General features: G+C 38.1%; 2 protein-coding genes and 1 pseudogene across 2 annotated transcripts; 1 reads left to right on the forward strand and 2 right to left on the reverse strand.

Moving 5' to 3' along the window:
* Positions 1–515: 515 nt before the first annotated feature.
* LOC121780454 (UDP-glycosyltransferase 83A1-like) lies at positions 516–2313 on the reverse strand. The gene is made up of 2 exons (XM_042178088.1): positions 1682–2313; positions 516–1558 (listed from the first exon to the last, which is right to left on the reverse strand). Exons 1-2 carry the CDS (start codon positions 2181–2183, stop codon positions 681–683), a joined length of 1380 nt encoding a protein of 459 aa, XP_042034022.1. The 5' UTR covers positions 2184–2313; the 3' UTR covers positions 516–680.
* Positions 2314–4435: 2122 nt separating this feature from the next.
* LOC121779125 (protein PECTIC ARABINOGALACTAN SYNTHESIS-RELATED-like) lies at positions 4436–10559 on the reverse strand. Its single transcript, XM_042176462.1, has 12 exons — positions 10476–10559; positions 8932–9351; positions 8598–8648; positions 8419–8509; positions 7719–7795; positions 7356–7444; positions 6651–6770; positions 6040–6156; positions 5788–5931; positions 5534–5657; positions 5255–5446; positions 4436–5184 (listed from the first exon to the last, which is right to left on the reverse strand). Exons 1-12 carry the CDS (start codon positions 10557–10559, stop codon positions 4825–4827), a joined length of 1869 nt encoding a protein of 622 aa, XP_042032396.1. The 3' UTR covers positions 4436–4824.
* A 6723-nt stretch (positions 10560–17282) lies between these two features.
* LOC121779981 lies at positions 17283–19300 on the forward strand (annotated as a pseudogene).
* The last annotated feature ends 99 nt before the right edge of the window (positions 19301–19399 follow it).

A 19399-nucleotide genomic window follows, 5' to 3' on the forward strand; every position in this document is an offset into this window, starting at 1 on the left:
CCATAAAGATAAAACGACATTCTCTTAGTATGTAGAAGCACCTGAAACCTGCTAGGTACCAGCGAACTTGGTGGAACTCCGAGAATTAGGCTAGGCAATGCTCCTAAGATGCACACTAAAATGTAGAAAGCTGGAGAATGAATGCAGATGAATTTATACAGTATTCTCTTCTACTCCAAACTCATCACCTATTTAAAATCTAAGAAATACCAAATAAAAGATCTTTTCAATCAAAACACCTCACATAAAATTTAAAGGTTACACCAGGTGAAAGGCCAAAAGAATTTATCACATTAAAAGGCCTAAAGCCCTCGACTACCTCACGCTACAATACTATGTTGTGGGACAAGCTATAGCATTTTTTAACCAACTAGGTACTGAAGATACACTCAATGTTGAGGATGGAGTAATAATTTAATAAGTGCAACTATAACTGAATGTTATGTTTGCATGATCTGGTGTACATAATACTCATGCAATTGATCACAATGGTAAATTGATTGCAATTCAAGAACAGACACCATAAAAAGCTTATCGATTTCATTTATCAAATTAAACAGTACCCTTATATAGTACTCTGATAAGTTCATTTCATAAAAAATAGTACTACTAGTACATACAGAAACCATTACATAGCCGTGAACGCACAAATTATTGGAATAAGTCAAAAACCATACCATTCATCTCCTATAAAGATGATCAATAAACTTCTTCAAATTGTTGAAAGACGTTCCACCATCGGCAACACTCTTACCACACATTTCCTTCAGCTTCAGTGCATTTTCCTTAAACTTATTATCAAAAAACAGCATGTCAATTTTGTTCTTGATTTCATATCTTGATCTAATCCCCTCTTCATCAAAATCAATTTTCAATCCAATCCCCCACTTTTCACAAATGTACTTCTCATTATGGAACTGGTCAGCAAAATAGGGCCAACATAGGAAAGGGACCCCATTGGTGACGCCTTCGGTTGTCGAGTTCCATCCACAGTGAGACACGAAACAACCAATGGACGGATGTGAAAGGACTTTTTTTTGAGGTGCCCATTCCACAATCTTCCCGAGCCCAGTCCCGAATCCAGGAGGGTACACGATCGGTGACCCATTGGCGAGATCGGGCCGGACGACCCATAGAAAAGCCCGGCCCGATAGCTCGAGCCCGAAAGCCAACTCATCCATCTGCTGCTGAGAGAAAACTCCCGAGCTTCCGAAAGAAACATACACCACAGATCTATCCGGTTGGGTATCCAGCCAGCGTAAACAGGATGAATCTTCAGAGAAGAAATTGGTGGATTTGACACTGTTTGAGTCGAGTAAATTTAAGGGCCCGACTGGCAAGACGTTAGGGACCAACTCAGTAGCTGCAGGTTCGAGCTCATGACAAGAGTTGCAAAGCAACCACTTTGCTTTACTAGCGTCTTTGAATCCTTTGGTTGTAAATTCGAAGAACACCTTTTCTATTTCCGGGTCTCTAGAGAAACTCCATAGAAACTCACCATTCCTCCAAGCAGGTATATCGTTTGAGAGACTAACTACAACCCCATTTTGGAGAGATCCTGCATTTAATTTGTTAGGATATGATATTGTCTGCTTTGAGTTAAGTCCCAAGATATTATTCACACAAGATAGTAGTAATAGTGATAAAAAAAAATTAAACAAAAGGGATGATTAAGTATTACCATTTATATTAAGAATTCCTTGCTCTAAGAGTTTGGGAGTGTGAAGCATGAAGGCCAAGTTGGCGACGGAAGGTGTGGAAAAGGCGACAGGCTCGGCTCCCATCTTGTCTGCAATATCGAAAATCCATGAAAATGCGATGTCAGCAATGAAACAAGTAACCTTCTCGTAAGGATTGGAGGTGTTGATCCGTTGAATCAAATCGGTTAAGGTTTGTGGCATTGTCCTTCGGAGATTTTCGAGCAGCATAGAGAGGTTGTTTGGATCGTCTTCAGGAGTGAAACCGTCGGGAATAGTTTCCATCACTATATTGTGGCAGGAATCATCTTCTTCGTCTTGTCGTTTTTGAGATGCGGAAAGCATTTTGTTATGGATAGAATGGGCATTGACAAAGGTGACTTTAAAGCCGTGTTTGGCTATTTGGCGACAGAGGCTCATGAGCGGCTTCACGTGGCCTTGGGCCGGAATTGGAACGGCCAACACATGAGGTCTCTTTCCGGCCATCGGAGCTCCTTCTTTTCAATTCCTACCGACTAGTCGGACATGGATATAACGACGCTTATCAAGTTTCAACTTTCAACCACATATTTCTTTACATGCTCAATGATATCTTATCTTGTTCGCTTCCTAGTTTTTTATTAATCTTGTAATAAAAGTGTTGGGACAAATTTAAAAATGCGGATAGAACTAATAATTATAGTATAGTTGTTATTATACTAATAATTACTCTATGCGTCCGTTATTAGTTATCACTATTTTTTTTATTTGTCCCTCAATGTTTATTACTATAAAACTAATTCATTATGTTGACATTGTTGTGTTGACATTTTTTATTGCTGTTATTTTGTCATCTATTAATATTTTCTAACGATTCAAATCATACTTTGAAGTTTGTATAATATATAGAGTTTGCATTTTATCACATCCGATGGATTCATGTGCGAAGTGGTTGAATAAGTCTTCATACTTCTTTTGCATTACTTCATCCGGTCCCCATTAAATGTCTCATATTTGACCGGTGTGGATTTTAAGAAAATTGTTTGACTTTGTGAAGGAAAGTGAGTGGAAAAAATTAATGGGATGTCGACCCCACTTTTATATAATAGTTTTATAATAATTGTGAGTAAAATAAATTAGTGGAATGTAAGGTCCATTTACTAAAAGTAGGAAAAATGAAATGTGACATTTTTTGGGAACCGTTCAAATAAGAAAATGTGGAACATTTAATGGGGATCGGAGGAAGTATTAAATAAGACATGCATAGACTAAATTGCAACACTAACATTCATCTTCTATAGTCGAAGGCTCGACCTTACTCTTTATTTCCTATGCTTTTTTTAACCTAATTAAGTTTATGCATTGTTCAAAACATCTTCAATGAGCTTTTCTTTATTAGTTTTAGTTTGGATTTATTAATTCTCGATTACATATATTACATTAATTTTTTGAACTATTACTCCTTCCGTCCCACATTAATTGGTACCGGTTGACTTGACATGAGTTTTAAGAAATGTAGTGGAATGAAAGTCCTACTTTTATATATTAATTTTAAATTAAAATGTGAATGAAATAAGTTAATGGAATGTGAGGTCCATTAAAAAAAGTACTAGTAAAAAGGAAATTAGTGTCAATTAATGGGGGATGAAGACAGTACTAATATTTATTTTATTAATATAATCAAAATATAAAAATCAAATGAAACACGGTATTCAACTACTCTTCCTATTATGTTGTATTGGTTTTTTATTCTTAGAGCATCCACAACGGTACTCTCCGTGGAGTGATGGCTTGTCCCACTAGGACGAGACACCGACGTGACACCGTTGTATGCATTTCTCCACTGAGGGCGGCCCGCCGCCGAGATCTCATCCCTTGCTAGCGAGCCATGCACCCCCTCACACGTGGCGAGCTGTGGAGGGGCAGTGACGTCCAATCGCCTCTCCGCAAGTGGGCGTCGATTTTATTATCGTTTTTTTAAAAACGATAATGGCGCACATATCTTAACTTAATTTTCAAAAATGTAATTGTCTTTTAGTGTAATAAATAAATTAATAACGTGATTATATATGTAAACCAATACTCTCTATCACAAGTTAGATACTACATTTGTCTCATTATAAGTGAGGTATTTTTTAGGTCGTTATTTTGCGAATATGAAAATAATATAGAAGAGAGTCGTATCTACATTATTCTATTACTTACTTTACTTTCTCTTTAGTCTAACTACTTATTATCATTTTCGCAAAACAAAGGCCGAATAGAAACGCCTATAATGAGACGGATGGAGTATATATCATATCTGGGTGTTGACATGAGATTTTATGGAATATATTGTTTGTGTGTTAAAAGGAGAAAAAAATACTCCATCCGTCCACGAAAAATAAGGCACTTTGTGAATAACACGAGGTTTAATGTAAAATTGGTAAAGTAAGAGAGAAGTAGTGCTAGTGGAATAAGGGGTCCATATTATTTGAATGTGTCTTATTTTTCGTGGACAACAAAAAATGGCAAATGTACCCTATTTTTTGTGCACGGAGGGAGTATAATTTTATAATTTCTAAAGAGAGAATAAAGTAATAAAAGAGAAGGAAAAAAGTAGAGGTGGAGGAATTTTCATTTTAGAAAATATTTTATTTTTATTGGGACAACCGAAAAAAGATAAGATTTCATGTTTAATGGGACTATGGGTGTTTAAACGGTTCTCTGGTTCTTGGTTAAGAAATGAAAAGTTATGAGCAAATGAAAAAGGACTATGATTTATGAAAAAGTGAAACTGGATAACCGGTCAACCGGTCCGGTTAGAATCATAACAGGCCGAATAAGTTTCTCAATGCTTACTAGTGAACTACACTCCAATTTACAAATGAAAAATTATGATGTAAAACATCAATATTTCAATACAAACATCATGTCTCTTTGCGCCCCAGCACGAAAGATAGCATTTCTGATCCAAGTAGAGCGAAAAATCTGAAGCCCTTGGTTGGCAGCAAGAGACCTCACATCCACACAGGTTCAAACAATAAAATTTCATCACCTGCAGCTCTATAGCTTTTACCTCATCTTTTTATGGACCAAAATTTTCCGCGCTCAACCTGGGTGCTTCATATTCCCTATGGTATGCGCTACGCTACAAGAAGTATATTAATCAGGTTCTACACATACAAGGTGTCAAGGGGTTCTCCCAGATGTCATAGTTGGGGAAAGTTTCTTCCGGTAGTGCAGTTCGAGTATGGTGGGTCATGATCACATCTTCTACAAATGTGGCCCAGCCCATGTAAGGGTCTCCTAAAGATTTGGACATCAGACCCTTGTCTGGTTTTATGGATTTTAGGTGGTGACCTAGATACCTCCGGTTCCCTATAATTAGTTTAGCAAAGTTTCCACCATGTGTCATGACGAAGACATCAGACTTCAAACAGACCAAAAAGTCTAGAGCCGCCAAACTGGTCACGTGCTTTCTAAATCCATCCAACTCCAACTTGGTCGTTAATTCCTCCTTTGTGACCTGTAAGGGATCCTTAATGAAACTAAAACTAAGATCTCATAGTATCTTGTTTCTTTAGAATTGAACTTACAAGATTTGGGAACATGTTCCTCAGTGGTGCCATGCGGTTCTGTCCACCATACACCTGTCCAGAAGCCACATATATTTGTGTTTCTTTAGGATAGCCCATAGCACGAAGCATCACTGCTACTTCACCGGGTTCAAGAGGGCAACGTCCTTCCTTTCGCTTCTGAAGAGCCAGTGCCCAAAGATGGGAACCATCCTGTAATGCCAAGCCCAAGAAAGATATCACAATACTTGCCTGAATTAAAATCAAAAGAGAAAAAACTCAACTTGAGAAGAACAATACCTTGAAGCGCCGGGGCCATTCTTTAAGTCTGTAAAGAGCCATCAGAGCTTTCTCTACCCTAGTCCCCACAAAATCACAGAAAGAGAGACCCACCATACCTTTCTCAAACCTTAAATGAAGAGCCCTGATATACAAGCGAATATAGATAAAAAAGATTCTGAAGACCTTTCAACTGAAAGGTCAAATCTGTAGCAATTATTACTTTATATATTCTGGTTTCGGGAAGTAGCAATTGGATAGTGCATGTCACTTACATGAAAGGATTAGAATTGCCAGTCCGATTTCTCATTCTTGATACTAGTGAATCAGCCATATTTTCAATTTCGGGAAGAAACTTCAAAGCATGGTAATTCACTCTGCACCTTAGCCTGTTGATTTCTTGAGGAACATTATCATACCTTGTGAGCAAGAAAGGTAGGTCATGTCAACACTAACACATATACTGTCTTTGATGCACATGGAGTAGGACAGATGTAAAAACAAGTCAATTGAAACAAACAACTCACCCCAGTCGATCAACAAAAGGTTTCAAGGCCATTATCTTCTTTTCTTTGACCCGAGGCAAAACATTGTCAATGTAGAACTGAGCGGGAGCATACTTTGGAATGTTCTTTACAGTACGTCTGTTATGAGTAAATGCCAATAAAGTAAGATCCGCAAGCAACAAAACTGTCCGTTCGCATGATATTATAACCAAAAGGATCAGTGAAGTTCATCAAAAGCTAACATTTTTGCTTCTAGTTACAATGAATTACTGAAAAACCTTGGTGTATATATAAAACACCATTGCTAAGTATCACAGTTTAACTCCTTTTTGCATCCTACACAACACAACCTATGCTGATAATGGACAAAAATGCACAGTATAATTTTTTAACAAAGCACTCAAAAGTGTCTGTTTTCGAGCAACTATTGGATAAGAATAACTCCATAGTTATACATATGGAAAAACTAAGATTCCATTTCCTTATCAGATGTTTGAAGTAATAGAAATTATTCCAAACACTCAGTGACTCAGCAAATCTTCTTTAGATGGGAGCCAGGTGGGGCCATTTTTTAATCTTTCATAGGTCGGTCACATGTTTACAGAATTTGTAAGCAATTAAAAAAACCAAACCTTATACTAGAAAACAGCTCTGCTTTATCTGAAAACCATTCCGGGATATCTCTGACAATTGTAACATCATCCTTCAAGTAATTAATAAAATGATCTACATCAAATATATCTTCGAATTTCCTGCAGTCAAAAGGTTAACAATAAGCGACCCTATGTAGTAACAGAATAATGTACATCAAATATGTCCTGAAGTTTTCCACAAACAGCTATACATCATAGAATCCTACAAAAGAATTTACATCACATTGCAAAATGATTGTTGGTGTTTCCTAAGCCATGAGTGTAATGTATCTAACAGTAAGAAGTAAGAACCCATCATCAACTAGAACTTGACTAAAATAAAAGATATTTAAGTATTAACAGCAGCAGGCTTGATAGAGGTTACAATGGAAAGATTCAGAAACCAGAATACTGCATAGCCAGTGCATTAAACTTAAGTATATCAAGCTGGCTAAAAAAATAGAGGAAGCATTTTAGGAAAAGGAAAATTTTGTGTTCTTGTTATTTTCTGCGCAGTCCCAGAAAGAAAGCCAAAGAAAGAGCTAGGACACATTTATTGGTAGCAGGCTGGCAGCATAACACAAAGTTCTCTTTAGTATTCCAGTAATCTGGCAGTCATTATTGCAGTATACAGATAAGTGGACAATCAATGCTAAAGTAATATAGAATGAAATACATTTTGTATCATAAGGATTGCTCACCCACGTTTGATCTTTCCATATCTGGTCTTGCTTCAGCACAGGCAAAATAAGAGTAGCATTCATGATCTTTGCCACAGCAACAGCATTGCATATCTGTTGAAATAATTATGAATCTAAGGCAAGTATTTGAAATAAAAGAGTACTCCACGATCCATGCAATATCAAGATAAATGAAGAAATTTCTAAAACAATCTTAGCAGCATAAAAGTGACCGCTATCAAATAGAGGAAATCAGTTGCATGGTTAAAAATTTATTTAAGTCAAATAATTAAATGTGGCAGGTGAACTTATATATCTAAATAATGTCTTTCATAACAAAAAACTTGATGCAAAAGATGGTTTAAAATTTTCTACAAGAATCGCTTACAGCAATTCTTTGCTGGTTAAGACCTCCCTCCGCATGAATAAATATATAACCACTTGTTGAATTCTCAGATGGAAGATCTGCAAGGGAAAGAAAAAGGTTATTATTCGTGCTAATATTGACAAATGCACATTCCGAAAGTTTATCTGAGCAAATGCCATACTATATATATAGTATATTCTACAAAATGAGATAAGTACACAGTTTCCTGTTAAAGTTTTCACTTAAGCAGCCAGAACATTATTTTCTGCTTTTACAAACCATCAAGAAAGAGCTGTAATCTAATCCCCGAACCATAACAAATGGCAAATAAAATCATTGGAAAGATACACATGGTAGAATTCATGAATTATGTACAAACAAAGCATTGAAGTGGCATCACTATATTCTGTGACATAGTCTATATAGTTATCAGTACACAGCCACTCACCCGTAATTCCATAATTCATTTATCCCAAGGCTGAGTCTTCTGGTGTGATATTTAAAGTTCACATCTAACATACTGATATTCATTTTGTTAAATCATCACATGAGTAGTCATATGCGTCAATGAGTTGAGGTTTTAAATAATGAGTTTAATAAAATATCATTAAACAATTTAGCCATAAAATTTGAAAAAGGGTTTAAATTCGTTGCTGATGTCTAAGGGTAACTGCACCAGTTTTATGATTTTTTTCATACATCCATCCACATATTTGAGTACCTAAAATTACACCCTCGCGCCTTTCTGCACAAGGTTTCCATGATGTAGTGGCTGAATAAGGATTTTCCCAGAGTGAGGGTAGCTCCTTAACCTGCTTATAATGAAAGTGATGATATTAAGAAAACAAAAAATATAAAGAAGATGAAATGACAAAGAAGTGGATAACCATTTTAGCTTACACGAGGGCACTGAAGAGTAATGCCATCTTTTTTGCACAGATAAGGAGCATTCTGCAGCCAATGCGGAAAGCAGGGTCAAAGGCTTACAGTGATTAGAGCATGAAGGAAAGCATGGAATCATAAAGTGCCAAACTTCTAGAAACAAAATAATAGCAAATGAGATCAGAAGCTAGCATCCCAATTGAATTCATAAAACTAACTAGAAACAACGAAATCAAAATAGCAATGAACTTCAAGCCACAATGCCAAAGAGAATATAGAGTTCGAAACCCCAAGACAAAAATTCGCACATAAACAAATAGGCAACGCAGGAAGAGGGCATTTCGGCATATACCAATCGTTGAACGAGGGACAAAACTGTAATTACACCCGCGAAGACGACAGCGACGAGCACGATAGCCGAGATCTTAGATCTATGGGGATGCGCCTTATGGAGATCGTCATTGGGAGAAAAGAAGTGCGGGAGGAAAGGTTGGAAATAGGAGCAGAATGAGCGATCCCTGGAATGCCGATGGCGGCCGTCATGATCGTCGCCGGAGGCAGCGGCGGAGCTGTGGTCGGACGAAAATGGGGATGAGGCCACAGCGGAGGCGGAGGGGGACGAGGCGGCGCGATTGCCGATGGAGCTCGAGTGGGGGAGCTCCGCCGTCGCTCTCTTCGGGCTGAACGCCAGCTTGGAATTCGGGATGCTGCTCCAATTGGCCTCTCCTTCGATTTTGTTCCCGTACAGTGCGCAGTGAGCTCTCGAGTGTTTCTGTGTGTGAGATAGGGGTGTACATTCGGGTTTCGGTTCGATTTTTTGTCAAAACCGAACCAAAACCGAAAAACCGAAAAATCCAAATCGAACCGAATCCGAAAAACTGAAAAACCGAAACCGAAAACCGAACTTAAAAAACCGAAAAACCCGAACAAAACCGAAAAAAACCGAAAAACCCGAAAAAATAAATATAATATTAATATATATATGTGTGTAATTTATTTTATATATACTAATAGAATATTTATATATAATTTAAATTAATAATACATATAATATATATAATATAGTAGAATTTATTAAAAGAATATACTATATATTATATATAATATAATATATTAAATTAATAGAATATATATATAATTCGGTTTTTCGGTTTTTTGGTTTTTTTCTTCGCCCGAACCGAACCGAACCGAAAAACTGAAATTTTTGTATTTTCAAAACCGAACCGAACCGAAAAAACGAAATAATCAAACCGAATTTCAAAATTTCGGTTTGGTTCGGTTCGGATATTCAGTTTCCGGTTTTTTTGCTCACCCCTAGTGTAAGAGAGAGGATTGATTAGGAAATGCTGACTCAGCTCACAATTACTGTAAAATTGATAAACAAAATTGAAATATAGCAAAAAATAGTTGAAATCCTGATTAATTACTCGTTGGACATTAATTAGGGCCACAATTAAGAGAGAAAATCGGATTTGGGGCACTCTATCACTACAATAACAAAAATGTACCCACATTGATATATGTTCTACATATGAGAAAAATGCTAACCGAACTGGCGTTTTATTAAGTGAAAACGGCAACCGTGATGGCGTTTTACAGTTAATTTGTGAATTTTTAAAAATACGGTACTTATTTAAACTCACCAACTAGGTTGACGTGTTTTGTTTAAAAAGGCCATTTAGGATGGCGTCTATTGATTAGAACATGCCAGTCGCAATGGCGTGTTACGATCCGAAAAAAAATAAAGATAAATTAAAACACGCCAGTCGCAATGGCGTGTTATGATTGAATTTCCGAAAAAAAGAAAGATAAATTAGAACACGCCACTCTCAGTGGCGTTTATTCACAAAATAGGGCAATATATCGGGATTTCTTCCCCAAATCAACAAACCACACCCAAACAGCAGCAGTAGCGGCGATTTCTTCCCCTTCGACGCCAGTCCCTTGCAATTGCATCAACAAGGAGTTAATCAGTGTCATTCTTCCGTATATTTGATATATCATTCGGTTAGTATTATTTTTGACAATTATGGTGTAATTGTTTTATAGTTAGTTAGGGTTTGTAATGAGTTGTAAATTGAGTTGATCATTTGTGTTGTGTTATTATTTTGTGCAGTGGGTTGTTTGAATGCATTATTGTTGATTAATATTTGACATATTAGTTTTTAGTTATGGTATACATGTTATTAAAATTGGGTTTAAACTAGGTAGTGTTGTTCTAGCTTAAAAATTGGGCTACTTGATTTGGTTTATGTGGATTTTAAATTGGTGTTGCATTATTTGGGTTTAGGTGTTACATTATTTGATATTGGGTTCAATAGTGACAAATTATTGAAATTGTTTAGGTTGAATTGTTAATGTTGTGTAGGTGAATTGTGTTATAATTTTGTGTAATGTTGTGTTGGTGAATTTGTGCATTTTTGTATTGTGCATTATTTGACATTGGTGTTCCATTTTGTGATATTGACTTAAATAGTATCCAAGTATTGAAATTTGTGCATGTTTGTGAATTGTTTAATTTGAATTGTGAATGTTGTGTAGGTGAACTATGGCATCATCTTCAAGTGCTCGTCGAAGACTCTTATGTGGTCCTGAGGACCCTTCCGTATTATATCTTCAGAGACAACACGTCTCTATTAATATATGGGCAGGAGTTCCATCAGAAGGCGTACGCTACAGGAGATACGAAGGAATCATTTGGGATGTTCCCATACATCCTCGTGTTTTGGCAGTGATAGACGAGATGGGGTTCGGCGGGATATTGAGGTGTGGTCAACCAAAAGACATTGACTACCATCTTATCACCGCATTGATTGAACGATGGAGGCTAGAGACTCACACGTTTCACTTTCCAGTCGGTGAAGCGACAGTGACATTAGAAGACGTGGAGGTCTTATGAGGCCTCAAAGTTGACGGTGATGCTCTGACGGGTTACATCCCCACTAAGGATGTCAACTATTGGAAGCAAATTTCTCTGGATTATCTTGGCTTTATTCCAGATGCAGTTGATTTGAAAGAAATGGTTTGGAAGCAGACAAGCTTATCAAATCAACTGAGGATTGAGTTGAGTGATGAACACAACCAATACATATATGTTCAACGTGCTCGTGTTTAGTGTCTGCTGTAACTTGGTGGTCTGATGATCTCGAACGCATCCGGAAATAAAATTTCATTCTTCTACTTGCAATTTTTCATGGATGTAGAACGATGTGCTAGCTATAGATGGGGTGATGCGACTCTTGCATGCTTGTACCATAATCTATGTGAAGCTGCCCTTGCTAGAAGGACCGATGTCGGGGGAGCTCTTACTTTGTTACAGTTGTGGGCTTGGGAAAGAATCCCAAATATTAGACCGCAGATGCTAAATCTCGCGCCTATTGACTACGTACCATGTGCAGTCGCGTAAGTTGTTCACTAATTACTTTTTATAGCATAATTTTTATTAATTTCCGTGTTATTCGCTCATAATTTAATTTTTTTAGATGGACTGGTCCGGCCTCATATGTAAAAGCACCCGGGCATTGCATTGAAAATTTCAGAGATCAGTTCTCCAGAATGCACGCCAACCAAGTAATTTACGTAACCTAATTTGTTGTTTGTTTGCTGTTTTGATTGAATTTGTTTTGACTAAATTTGTTTCATCTGTAGTTTATTTGGAGGCCTTATGTCATGCGAAACCTGCCGGATGTTTGTGTTGGCGGTCGTCCTATATGGACGTCGATCACAACCCTTATTGGCTGGAATCTGGTTGAGCCACACTTGCCACAACGAGTGTTGCGACAATTTGGGATTGTCCAATCGTATATCCCGCTTGTCAACCAGTTCCACGGAACTGATTTTGTGAAACAGGATCGTCGTGGCAAATCTGGTCGGAATTGGGTTAAGTACCACGCCAATCATATACAGGATTGGGACAATAGGCACAACATGGTGTGGACTGATGTGGAGTACTCAACTGAGCCTATTGCAACTGATGAGTATATGTATTGGTTTCGCCGGATAACCGTGGTGTACTTAACAAAACCTGGTGTGCATGCTCAGGAGGGCTTCCATGAAACGGCATCCTCTCATAGCTACGCGGTAAATTGAAACAACTATTAATTATTTAAATTCATATGATGAAATGTAATTAACTTTGAAAATTGTAGGTGGAGACACTTCACAAAATACGCCACTTTCTAAGTGGGCAAGACATGACAGGACGACCGGATTTGTTCACAATTTCGAGGATGGTTGAAGATGGCCTGCAGATATCCGGGGAAGCTGAGATGATGGACTACCGTCCTTCCCAACGCTCTGAGCAGGACATTGAAATGCCCGTGAGGCAAAAAGGGAAGCGACGTAGAAAGAAGAAAACTGGTGGAGAGTTGTCATCTTCAAGGATGGATGCTCATTTGCTAGATGATTCTGATGACGATTTTATGCCTCCACCTCCACCAAGATCTGCAGTTCGAGGTTGTCATTCTGTCAGCCACACTGATGGTACATGTGAAGATATCGGTCTCAGTGATGTCCACCATTCTCTACCTCGGTCTTCTGTGCGAGACGAATTTTTTAGGTGATTTAGAGAATGTCGTTGTTCAAGATACTCCTCCGTCTAGACTCCCTACCTCCAGAATCGGGAAGGGAATCCGTTGCCTGTTTATGCGGAAAAGGCGAGACGATTGAAATCCGTGTTTGTGAACCTTATTTGTTTATTCAGTTGAACTTCGTGTTGTAAACCTTGTAATCATTATCTTTGATAATTTTACAACGCCTTTCTGTTCTTAATTAAATTTTTTATGTGGGAATGATTGCAATATTTTGAATATGCATTGTAAAAAGCAGGATTGAGTAGAAAGGCTCTAATGAAAGTGTAAGGTAAATGTTTTTCTGGTTGGCGTGTTTAAGGAAAATGCCATTCAGGCTGGCGTGTTTAAGAAAGATGCCATCTCGGTTGGCGTGTTTAAGTAAAAACGCCAACGGGACAGGAGTTTTACACTCTGATGTTTCAATCGAGTTTCAGCCCAAGGGAAAGGCAACCACTCTGTAATAACTCGCCGTTCTGGTTGGAGTGTTTAATGAAAACACCATTCAGGCTGGCGTGTTTAAGAAATACGCCATCTCGGTTGGCGTGTTTAAGTAAAAATGCCAACGGGACTGGCGTTTTACACTCTGATGTTTCAACAGAGTTTCAGCCCAACGGAAAGGCAACCACTCTGTAATGACTCGCCGTTCTAGTTAGCGTGTTTAATGAAAACGCCATTCAGGCTGGCGTGTTTAAGAAAGACGCCATCTCGGTTGGCGTGTTTAAGTAAAAATGCCAACGGGACTGGCGTTTTACACTCTGATGTTTTAACCGAGTTTCAGCCCAACGAAAATGCAACCACTCTGTAATGACTCGCCGTTCTGGTTGGCGTATTTAAAGAAAACGCCATTCAGGCTGGCGTTCTACCGAAAGACGCCATCTCGGTTGGCGTGTTTAAGTAAAAACACCAACGGGACTGGCGTTTCTATTCATAAACATTTTTCAATTTTTCATTTTTCCATACCCTGCAATACAATAGGTAACATATTGACTACTACATAAGTCCACAGAAGTAACATATTGAATACTACATAAGTCCACACAGTAATCAATACATAAGTCTAAGTAGTAATCGATACATAAGTCTAAACAATCAAGAAGTCGGGCAGTTGCGCCTGTCGTGACCAGGTTGACGGCATTGTTTACAACGTCGTCGAGCTCGTGGCTGGTCAGCTTCACGGACATCCATCTGATTAGGAATCCTAGTTGTACATTACCGACCTCGACTTCGAGGCATTAACTGAGTTCGTGAACACTGCAAAGTCCATTCAGACACGTCCCAATAATATGGGTGTCTGAGTGGATTGAACACCCCAGAATATTGGTGTATCCAAATACTTGTGTGGTATACGCGATTCACAAGCGACATCATGTTGTCGTTTCTAAACCGCACAACTGCCGTTGCATGTGAACACGAAAGTCTCCACATCTGACACTTTTGACATTTGCAGTTCGACTCCAAGTACAAGACCTTCCACTTGTTACCACCCTTTCCCCAATTCGACGTCTTGTTCGAACCACATAAATCCCTCGAATTGAGCTTGGTGCTCTCACATTATGTAACTGACCTTTTAAATCATTTTTGCACACCTTTTCATGCGCCCACAGGGTAAGTTGTGTCGCACACTGTCTTGATGCAATTGTCCTCTCATTGAACCATTCTATTGTCCTCCAAAATGTCATATCAATGCAAGCTTTGATTGGGAGTTCTCTTGCGCCTCTCAACACATTGTTGTAAGATTCCATCATATTAGTAGTCATCTCACCCCATCTCTTATGTTTGTCGTACGCCAAATTCCAACGGGCAAACATTTCTTATTAGCATCAAATCCAACGGCAATAAGAATTTTACCTCGACATCGTCCACGTAGATGAGTTCCATCAACTGTTAAAACTGGTTTGCATAGTTGAAAAGCCTCCACAGCTGGTCCAAAAGCTCAAAATACGTACTTGAATACCTTGTTCATATCGTGGCTTAATCTGTCATCATGCAACCATTCGACAATTGTACCAGGATTTTGTCTTTGCATTTCATTCAAATAAGCCGGTAAAACTTTGAATGACCACTCACATCCACCATATACAAGCTTAATAGTTGTCCTCCAAGCATACCATGCTTTCTTGTAACTAATTTTCACATGAAATCTATTTTCAATATCCGCCACAATAGCTTTTACCTTGTAGGTAGGATCGTTTTCTATCTGACGTCGAACACTCAATGATATCATGGACGACGAAAGATTAGCGTGCCCATTATAATTAAGATCCCCCATACAAGTATGAGCAGTGCTAAACACTCTAATTTGCCAGTGTTCATCATGCTTTCTCAATGTTGCTCGACACTCCCACAAACATTTCGGTAATGACTTATCTTTCGGATTTCCTTGTGGCCACTTATAAACTGCATGTCATCTCTTTCCTTTACTTTAAGCAACTGTATATTGTCGGTTCTTTTCCAAATGCCAAAAAGTCACAGTTGTCTTCAATTCCAATTTCATTCAAAATTTAGTATGCAAACCGACATTGCTAGGATTTTTTTCACTCCAATAATGCACACTCGGATCAGCAGGCTCAAAGTTCTTTGGATCAAAACTATCATACGTACCTGGTAAGGTGCGAAAATAGTTTATTCCACGCTGTGGGAACAGTGGAACTACTCTGTTCTTCCTCCAACTGCTGTTTCTCCAACCACTATTTCTTCAGCTGCTGTTTCTCCAACTGAAATGGATGGTCTTGAATCAACAAATTGTTCATCATCAGACCATCTAAGTCTATACTAACACTGTTTACATCTTCAGAATCATATGGCGATTGTGGCTCAAGAAAGTCGGCTTTATCAGGACTTATAATGTCATCAACCACATGACAATTGTCACTGTCCCCTAAACGCACGCCTCTAACATTAAAATCTTGTATTGCAGTGAAACTTGGTTCTTTGGCTCTCGTAGACGTACCAACATTATAACTTATGACATGATGACTTATTTGTTGAGTAATTGCTGAATACTCAACAAATAATTCAATTTGACCTCCTGTAGCCATACTCTCACTGAATATTAGTGGCATACAAACTTCTTCTAGTAGAGTACCTATAAACGTGACTTCAGATCTAACGCATATAATACGTTTCCATATTATTTGAACTTTGTTTTCAAATATGCTTATCCTCATCCTTTCACAAATTATTTCCATAAGCTTATCATAGGAAACACTTTAATCCAACATAATGAATCCTTTTTAAAAAGGAGGATCATATGAAATAACTGCTCCGGGAATTATCTTTTCCCCCAATATAAATTGACACACCACGTCATACTATCTGCAATAATGTAAAACACAAATAAATATGTATTATTTTTACATTTATCATTATGTAGAGTAAGCTAAAATTGGTCAAAAATTAGATATTAATTACATCAAATATATACTATCATAACAATCCATCAAATATTGATCAAAAATTAGATATACTAGAATATATATATATATCATAACAATCTATCAAATATTTCTATTAATTACACTACAATATATACTATCATAAAAATCCATCAAATATTGATCAAAATTTAGATATACTAACCGAATAGGAAGACTAATGTTTGGTAGAATGAACCAAAATCGAAATCTTCACCCTCAAATCGACGATTGTGTCGACCCGAGCAAGAGTTTCCTTAAGGTTTTTCGCATTTGGGGAGAGTTTTCGCAATTGGGGAGGGAAAGTGATTAGAGTTCGCGTTTTTGGAAGAAATCTTGCTGATATCTGGTTCAACGCTAACACGCCAACTTGGATGACATTTTTAACATAAAAACGCCAACGTTGATGGCGTTTTTAACCAAAACACGCCCACGTGGATGACGTTTTAAACAAGAAGAAAACGCCATCAACGTTGGCGTTTTTAGACAAAACACGCCAACCTAGTTGGCGAGTTTAAATAAGTACCGTATTTTTTTAAATTCACAAATTCAATGTAAAACGCCATCACGGTTGGCGTTTTCACTTAATAAAACGCCAGCTCGGTGGCGTTTTCACTTAATAAAACGCTAGCTCAGCTGACGTTTTTTCCATATATAGAACAATTAACAAAGTGGGTACATTTTTGTTATTGTAGTGCTATACTCCCATAGATCCGATTTTCTCCAATTAAGAGCCCAAACTATTTGGAAATGGAATCATCTTCTTTCTCCCAAAACCCCTGATCCAATGCTGATTCGCAGAGCCGCAGCGCTGAGCGCCGCCACAATCCGCCATCTCCGGCGCTTCTCCACCGCCGCGCTCCTCCAAGAAATTGACGCTCCTCCTATCTTCACCTACCTGGAAGGATTCCCCCGCCCCGACCCGAAATACGACTAGAGGAAGGCCGGCCGCGTTCCTAGCATCGTCTTCGAGGCGGAGGATGGCCAGCACGGCGGCAACAAGCGCATCAATTCAGTTCAGAGTAATCAGGTGAAGAAGCTCGTGAATCATTTAGGGCAATCCTTTTTCCTCTCCAGGCTCTTTGAACTCGAGGTCCGCCCAGAGTTCGGCTCTTCTGAGGTCGTCGAGAAAGTACGCGTTCTGCTGCGTAAGGTCTGTATTTTGCCGCCTAGCATTGCACAAAGTTGAAAATTTCTTCTGCTTTATACACTGTTGAAACCTTGGATTGGTTTGTTTTGATTTTGTGAATTGTTGAGATTTCTGTGCAGCTAATGAACCTTTTAGCAATGAGCTTGAGTTCTGAATTTAGGTAGAGATGATTCTGCATCTAATAGTGACATTATCGATGGTTTGGATGGTTAGAAAGGATTATGAGTTGGATTACATAAATTTATTATTTCTACTAATTCTATTGAGTTTTTATACTGCACTGGTTGGAAATTCTTGGGTTATGCACTGATATAATGTTTCTTGATAAATATCATCCGAGCACGGATGCTGTGCTTAATGTTACATTCATAAGAGCTCCATTAAGTGCATGGTTGAAGGTTGATGTTCCTTTAGTATTTAGAGGAGATGATGTTTCCCCTGGGCTGAAAAAGGGTACGTTTGAAATCTTATCGTTTATTTCCATTTTATGCAAAGTTCACATTTCTCTTCGTTTTTCACGTTTCGATAATTTTTGGGTAAAATAGATTAAAGCTAGAATCAATTGGACTCCATGTGCTAGTCACAGTATATAAAAAGCAGCATGTAGCCTTGACACTCATGTTTGGGTTGGCATTTTTGGGTTGTTTCTTGCTTACTGTCATAAGCTAGCTGCAGCCGTATCTGTCCAAGTGAGCCCTTAACCTTTAGATTTTTCCCATGCTGTTCTTGACCTGACTTTCTTGATTTGGAATAATTCTTTTTCCCTCCAAAATGATAGGATAAAAGAGTATTAGGAACTAGAAGAACTAAAGTGAATTTGAGGTTAGAAAGACCTAAAACTCAAACCTTGAAACATGTTGATGGAGGAAGAAGTTGAAGACATGATTAGATTTCAGAATAACAAGGAAACATACGAAAAAGTAATTCACTGAAATGTGTTTATGGGCAAGAATGTCATGCTTTTCTGATTCAAGTCTCAATTTTGTTTCACTACCTCATGTTGAAGCTTGTTAGACTGATAAATTTCTGCCACGACACTTCTGCATTTCTACTTACGCCTTGCCAATTGTTCTTATTCTGCAGGGTCGTCTCTAAACATTATCAAGAGAACTGTTAAGTTTCTCTGTCCTGCAGATATAATACCTCCTTTCATAGACGTTGATTTAAGTGAGCTCGATGTAGGCCAGAAGATCGTTGCTGGTAACCTTAACGTTCATCCTGCTCTCAAGTTGCTAAGATCGAAGGATGAAGCTGTTGTCAAGATAATGGGCGCCAGGGTTTCTGACCAAAGGAAATCCAAGTAGGTTATGAGGTTCCAAATTTTGTGTTGGTAGAAAAATCTTTGATTGGAAGAGAATCCATTAATTGTACAAGGCAACTCTGCTGATTGATCTTTCCATTTTTGGGTTTTAGAAGAGTTGTTTTAGTTGAACTCTATCTAGGAGCGATGATTTTCTATCATCTACAGAGCTGCATTCACGTCCCCTCGGGACAGAATACTCGTGCAACGTGTTGCAAGCTCCTTGGGGAGATGGGATTCACTTGTTAAAGTTTAATGAAAATTGAATTGGAATGTATAGATGTAAACCAACTTGCAATATATAGATATAAATCAACAAAGGATATATTGATGATATATTCAACCTCAATTTTAAGGAGGAAAAAGTGTTTTAGAAAAATATTACA

The sequence above is a fragment of the Salvia splendens genome, chromosome 19, assembly GCF_004379255.2.
Source record: "Salvia splendens isolate huo1 chromosome 19, SspV2, whole genome shotgun sequence".
Taxonomy (NCBI): domain Eukaryota; kingdom Viridiplantae; phylum Streptophyta; class Magnoliopsida; order Lamiales; family Lamiaceae; genus Salvia; species Salvia splendens.